The sequence below is a fragment of the Cajanus cajan genome, chromosome 3, assembly GCF_000230855.2.
Source record: "Cajanus cajan strain Asha chromosome 3, NIPB_CcT2T_4, whole genome shotgun sequence".
NCBI lineage: Eukaryota > Viridiplantae > Streptophyta > Magnoliopsida > Fabales > Fabaceae > Cajanus > Cajanus cajan.
This window is the reverse complement of record NC_138519.1, coordinates 75,806,576-75,814,333: the sequence shown is the minus strand read 5'-3', so window position 1 is coordinate 75,814,333 and position 7,758 is coordinate 75,806,576. Positions and strand designations below refer to the sequence as shown.

General features: G+C 31.6%; 1 protein-coding gene across 1 annotated transcript; it reads right to left on the bottom strand.

The window, feature by feature from the left end:
- Window positions 1-5,176: 5,176 nt before the first annotated feature.
- Window positions 5,177-7,132, bottom strand: LOC109803925 (Eukaryotic aspartyl protease family protein). The gene has a single exon (XM_020365608.3). It carries the CDS (start codon window positions 6,822-6,824, stop codon window positions 5,514-5,516), a length of 1,311 nt encoding a protein of 436 aa, XP_020221197.1. The 5' UTR covers window positions 6,825-7,132; the 3' UTR covers window positions 5,177-5,513.
- Window positions 7,133-7,758: the final 626 nt, after the last annotated feature.

The window sequence follows — 7,758 nt, the reverse complement described above, 5'->3', positions numbered from 1 at the left end:
TTTTTGGTTCAATATAAGAAAATGGGAAACACGCCTTTAATTCTCAGTAATTAAAAATGTAACAAGGATGTATGTAAGTGTCCTTTTTTGGGAATGTAAATGCTACCTGCTTGAATTCCCATGCTAGTGATAGGGGGTAATCGTTTGAGATTGGGGCCTTTGCCTTTGGGAGAGGAGAAGCACGCATGGACTGAAAATCATGAGTATATTTTGGCTATTAGAGACCGAAAATTTGGTCTTTAATAAGTTATTAGTAATGGAAAAATGGTTTCTAAATAAAATAAATAAAATATTTTTTTACCATTATCTATTTAAAATTTCTTTTAATTACACTTCAATTAGTGCTAAAAAAATAATATATAAATAAATAAATAAATATTAATGACTTTATTCAATCTAAATTGGTTTCAACAATTAAGGAGTCTATATTAATTGATTAAGTAAAATGTATGAGTTTTTATAAATTTTTTAGTATTAAGTTTGATTCTAATATATAATAAAAAAATTTCATTGTGATTAATTATTTTATAATTTTAAACCTCCACAGTCACTAATATTTTCATCATTTTTTATTTATTAAAATTATAAAAATGACAATTAAATTTGAAATTAATATTATGTGTATATTACTATAAGTTTTACCAATCGTAGTGATTGATATTTTCACCCTTTAAAATAGTCTTTAGTAGTTTTCGTTAACTGGCGTTATTCTTTTTGTTTGCTAGTAAAAGTTATGATTATAGATCCAAAGTAAGAACTAGCCAGTAATGCTAATTAACATTATTCTTTTTCATTTGCTAGTAATTTGTAATTATTAGGGAGCAAATGTTATTATGTTAAATTGTACTTTGTACATAAATTGAACTCAATTAAGTTTTAACCCGGTTATATTTATTATTGAACATGGAGATCAAATAGCATGAAATCATTCTAAACTTAACTGAATTAGTGGGATCTTGTCAAAAAAAAAAAAAAAAAACTTAATTAGTGGGATCACTCGTGATGGTGTTATTCATTTCGAACAGTATTGTGTTTAATGAAAAATACATGTGGTATAAAAAAAAAATAGTTATATTTAATTTTAGTAAAACAAAACAAATGACAAGAAAAATCAGAAAAAGTGTATATACTATTGTGGGCCCAAACTTATACTGTTTATGGCCATGTTTCCAGGCTGATGGTGATTTGGGCTGGACAATGTTTTTTCATTCCTGTTTTAGAAGCGACCAATTCACGATCCAGAAGAATAACAACAACGAATTCAAGTTTTTTCTTTTGGTAATTGCATTACAACTTGAAATGACAAGAACCTATCAAGAGAGGGGGCGAAATGTTACTTAAAGAAAATAAGGGTATAATTTTTATTAAAATTCTTTTTTTTTTTTAAAAAAATCTTTCTTGAAATATTTAATAAAATTAGATACTAAAATTTAAACTCGGAATGAGTACTTAAATTAAAAGAATTTCATACTACGGTGAGGTATTAATAATGTATGGGATGTTGAGTAAAATGAAGGTCTTAAATTTGGATGAAAATGAGGTATACATAAGGCATAAAAAGCATGGAATATGTTTAAGTTGTAGTCCATGAGTTGTAATGTTAAAGTTTTCCTTGTCTGGGTCTAACCCAACCAATGAGCAAGTAAAGGGTAAAGCAAGGAAGCATGACATAATACAAAAGGAAATGATGAAAAATCTGAAACCAAAGCTGGCTTGCAGTAACACACAAGTGTCAAAAGCAGTGATGAAACTCCAGGCCTTGGGTTGGTTTGGTTGGGACCATTCACCATTCACCATTCACCATTCCCATCCCCATATAACCTAATTCACCCTTTCAACTTTTTCAAGGAAAACGCCACTCTTTCTTCTTTCTTTTCACCTCAAAATGGCGTCCTACCAATTCCAACTTAGCCATAGCTGTAAATTATTTTTTTTAGTAGAATTTTGGATCAGATAACAACGTAACTTTGCATTGGGATTGCACTTTCTCGTGACTGGGTGAAGTCTGCTCCACCATTTTTTGCCCACCTGCCTCTAATCAATAAGAGTTGTCACTAATATTACATCCAAAATTAATTAGGAAAAAAAAGTAGATATATCTGTTGAGGTTATATTATAGTATTTGTTTGAGAGGATATTTTATAAAGGTTATTTTTAATAAGGTTATTATATAAACATATTTCATAATAATGAGATATTATCCGCTTTAAGCTTAAACTCTCACGATTTTATTTTTATCATTATCTAACAATATCATATATCATCATTGAAGAGACATACACAGAAAAGTAGATATGTTCTATTAAGTATATTCACGCAATGACTTAAAATGAATTTATCTATGGATTTAACTATATCAACTCTAACTCGACCGAATCAAAATCAGACATTATTTTAAATAAGATAAGATGGGGTATGCTAATTTAAAAATCATATATATTAAATTTTAGAATTAAATAAATATATATAATTAAGATATATTTTATAATATATAATATCAACATAAATATATTATGTCACGTTAGTCAAAATAATTTTTATAAAGAAATTATATTATTAATACCTAATTATTTTAAAATTTATATATAACTTTTTTTTAAAAGAATATATAACAGTAGATTGAATTAGGACAAGTTAAAGTAAAATCTAAACATCCGTTAAAAATGTACAAAGTCTAATTTCTTAAACTTAAATCTGTCGAAAGTCCATTCGATTAAGATTGAATTGGTGAAACATGACGAGTCATGAAAACCTTATAGTCTATTACATTAATGTGTGTGATATGACACAATAATACAATTATTTGAAAATAAGAGAAAATTTGTTTAAAAAATTTAAATATGATATTTGCATAATTGAACATTCACTCGTATCATAATAATATGTCATTAACATATAAACAAAAACAAAAGTTGGATTTTTAATGGAATAATAGACACTTGTATATAATTAGTATTTAATTTCCTCAATTAAATCTTAAATGATTGAAATCAAATAAATACATTTATTTTTTTTTATAAATAAAACTGCCATTATTTTGATTGTGACCTAACTTGCATTACATTTACATACATCCTCCCATGGCTTGGCAGAGACCTTTCCCTTTTTCAGTCGAGTTGTTTCCTCTCTGCACGTGGTTAAATATTCGGTGATAATTGCGAATTTATGAACATTCACCAAAAATAAAGTCCAATTGCAACCCTTATATTTTTAATAATTATTGTTCAGTTGAGTAAAAGAAAAATGTTATAGTTCAGAAAAAAATAATATATTAAATTCTATATTATTTTATATAGAGTAAATTACACTCTCTTTCCTTCAAAGATAAGATACAAATATTACATTTCAAAGATAAGATACAAATATTACACTACCCTTTCATCTTAAATTAAAAACTACAAGTTTAGGGTTTAGGGATTGTAAAAAAAAAAATCACCAAAACACCCTTTACATTAACATCCTCTTATAAATGTGAATATTACATCACTCTCCTTTCCTATAAATATTTTCCCTCTTAAAAAATTTAAACATGTTATACTTTAATAATATATCTCTTAATTTATATATTTAATTATTATTTTAAAAATTATTATAAGTTTTATTAAAATTAACTATATAAGTGTTAAGATATTATTTAATACATACACTTAATGTAATATTTTAATAAAAATTTAAATAAAATAATATTATCATTATATAGTATTAGTTATATATATATTAAATTAATATATTATTAATTGGTTTTACTAATAAAATATTTAAATAGTATATAAATAGATAAAGTATTATTTATTATATTTAATTAATGAAATGCTAAAATATGTATATTAAATATATAATTATTTAAATAAATATATTTATATTAAAAATATATTATAAAATAAAATAAATTTATTACAGGATTATATATATATATATATATATATGTGTGTGTGTGTGTTAATTTATATTGTATATATTGACGTATATATAAAAGTAAAATATATAATTTAATTTACAGTTTTTATTTTATTTGTTATTTTAATAAAATAATTTAAATTTAATTAAATATTTTTCAATTTTTTAATTTTGTAAATGAATGACAATAAACTTAAAAGCATTTTGAAATATATTTTGATTAAAATTATATTTTTAATTAATAATTCAATTAAAAATATATTTTAAAATTTTATAATAATAATTCTTTAACGATATTAAATTAATATAATAAAAGAATAATAATATACCAGATGAATCGTATAACCGGATATATAAAAGTATAATTTAATTTATATTTTAACAACATATACAAGATGGATAGTGTAATAACTCCATTATCCACTAAGAGTATTATATTTTTATTTTCTTTTTTGTTAAAATATATATAAATTAACATATATATATATATATATATTAAAACTTGGGACTAAAAATATGTTATCGTATTTAATTACTCTCTAACTCATTTATGGAAATGGGCCATTCGGCGTTGTTTTTTTGTTTGACCCGCTATGTAATTATAACCCTTAGGACTAAGATGTCCGAGTGGCTTCCTTCTGGCATTTATTCACAAAGTTGTCTCCTTCTGTTAATTTTTAATTTGATGAAAAGAGTTCATGTATATAAAAACTGAAGAAGAAAAAAAGGATATAGTAATTATCATTAAATAAATGAATAATACATAATTGGGCAAGATAATAATTGCTCTAAAATCATTTCAACCAGTAGCTTATTTACTTCTATGCAACCACTATAATTATTACACCTAACCAATGAAAAGTTTTATTTAACGATCCATCCATGCTAGCGTTTATTATGATTTTAAATTTCTAAATAAGCTACCTCTTTAAGGTAAGCAAGTTAATTTTTAAATAGCATTCTAAATTAGTAAAGGAGTTGATTCAAAATAAAGAGAAGACCATATACGTTTTTTTGGCGCGAAGTAGACTAGGACATTCGTAACCACATAAATGTTGTCATGGATGGAATTGTATCAACTTTTGGATATATCATTACTCCTTTACTTAATACACAGACTGACTTTTTTCACTATAAATATCACAACATTTATTTGATATGAATGAGCGTTGGAATTACGTTTGCATTAGAGAATGTTAACTCGTGATTCTAGATCGATAGTATCATAGTAGCAATAAGCCATGGATATGAGGTTACAAAAAAAAACAACACAACATACTAAAAAAATGGAACTAGTACATAATACATACATACATACCTATACTAATAAAAGGTTGAAGGAGGACATTGACATTCTGGTATACATTAATTATATTATATCTTAAAAAACAAAGCAATGGATCATATATTAATATAATACAATACGTACACATCCTCTAATTAATCCTCGTATATACAATGGTCTCGTTGATATTAGAGTGCATGTCATGTCATGTATTCCACATGGACGTATTGGTGGTCACCGTGTGATATCTATCCTCATCACACAGGAGGTGACACGTTGATATTTGAATTAATCACCTAGTGCCGACACACGCGAGTAACATGCAGCAACACTAGTAGGGCAATCTTCTGCTACAATCAGCCGCAGCGAAGCCCAGTCTGCGGTTGGCGAGATCAAACTCCACCCAGAGATTCTGCTGATGGAAGTTCCCAATAATGTTGCTGGGCGCACCCAATTTGTCAGAGTTGGCAATCCCCACGCAGTGAACCCCATCATTATGATTGACGCGCGCGAGTACCCTCTCCTTGGGAACCACAATCTCCACCCCATTCTCGAACTCAAACACCATCTCCCCTATCAGCCGTCCGATCTCAACCGCGTTCCCATCGAAACACATGTCAGCGACGTCGCCGTACACGTAATCCCTCTTCATCCTGGGCCCCACAGCCCTAACCACCTCCGCCCGCACCTTATCGTAAGCCTCACTAACCAAATACGTAAACTCGGATCCGGAGTCAACGATGGTTTGACCGGAGCCGCCAGCGTCGGGGCGAAAAACCCGAGGCGAGATGCTTAGTTTTTTGGCCCCGATTCTTATCCCCTGCAAGGGGACCGTGTAGGCCAAGGGGTCGAGATTGGGCATGCGTTGAGTGTTGGAAAAAGTCAACATTTGGACGTAGCGGAAGGTGTGGGAATTGGGGTTGTTGCCGAGGTAGAAGGAGCCGGTTGGGGTGGATCCGCGTGGGGGGACACAGTAAGAGAATTTGGTGATTTTGGATTGCGAGGCGAAGGAGAGGCGTCCGCGGTTCATTCCCAAAATGCCCCTTGGGTCGGTGGATTGGGTAGCGCAACCCAGGATCAAACGAGGGGTAAAAAGGGAAGGGGAGAAAGTGAACTTTTCCTTGACGAGATTACCCTCGGCGTAAGTACGGTCGGCGTAGAAATAGGAATAGTGGCAGAGGCGGTTCTGGTCGCAGGAAGTTGGGAGGGTAAAGTCGGGAATTCGCGGCTTGCAGAGGGGGTGCGTGCAGGGGAGGATGGAGAAGGTGGAGGAGAGAGAAGGGTCAAAGGAGGCGGTCGGGGGAGGCCTCTTGGGCGCTTTCTTGTGACACTGAATCCACGAGAGGTGGCTTCCCGTGTCCAGCAACATTGGCTGAACCTGCGGTGGGGTCCCTATGGGAAGCTCCACGATCAGCGCCATCCAGTATTTGAACTCTAGTTTGTAGTTGTACGGAGACGAAGGTCGCTTCGGCCTCGCAAGTAGAGACTCTCGTAGCATGTTTGAGGTGGTGTTAGCGGAGAGGGAGAGTGCGGTGAGAGGGAAAGAGAGTGAGAGAGTGGTGTGGTTGAGTTGTACAGATCTACAGAGGTTCACGCAGCAGAGGAGAAGCACCAGGAAGATCAGATGTTTTGACGGAGCCATTACGAGGTTTGTATTTGTGTCTCTGTTTCTGTTTCTGTTTCTGTTTCTGTTTCTGTTTCTGAGTAAAGCAGGTTGTGTTGTTTATATAGCGGGAAAAGGGGGAGAAAGGAGAGGGTGGGGAACAAAGAAACGCCAAAAGAAGACGCGTTTTCTGCGGTTGAGTGGGGTGGATCTTATTATTCTTTCGTTCGTTGCATGCATACCCTCTCAGATCTATCTCCACATCAATTAAATTTGCCTTCACATTTTTTTTAAATTTGGAAGGTGTGTCTTAGTTATATTTCATTTATTTGAACGGGTATCTGTCCTATGATCTCTGTCTGCTTGTCTACGCCCCTTCTTTATTACGCTCAATACATGTCAAAGATATAGCCATGGATATTTGTGTACAAGCACCCCATAGGTATCAAAACCAATAATTACGTTAATATTTACAACAAAAAACATACTTTATTATTTATTATAATCTTACTTAATTCAAATAAGATTAGAAAAAAAAAAAAAAAAAAGGTTACGAGTTAGGACCATTCCCACATATGTGCAACCCCTAACACAGCCTATAACGAAATTCACCCTTCTTTCCATTTTGGATTACACTTTATCAACTCATCTCAGCCTTACAAATTTAAATTTGCCCTTTTTTCAAGGAAGACGGCAGTGTTTCTCGTAAGCATGTGGAATATTATATGCCAACTTTGGTGATCTTTTGATTCGAATAAGGGAGTGCCCCCCTTCCAACTTAGCCATAGCTGTAAAATAAAATTGAATTTGGAGTGAGATAGCAACGTAATGCTGCATTGGGATTGCACTTTCTCGAGACTCGGGTGAAGTCTGCTCCACGATTTTCATGGCCAGCTGGCTCCTATAAATGATGCTGCTACTACTATTTTGATGGTGACGTAACTTCCTTTCCATCTATTCTCCCTTGGAAGAT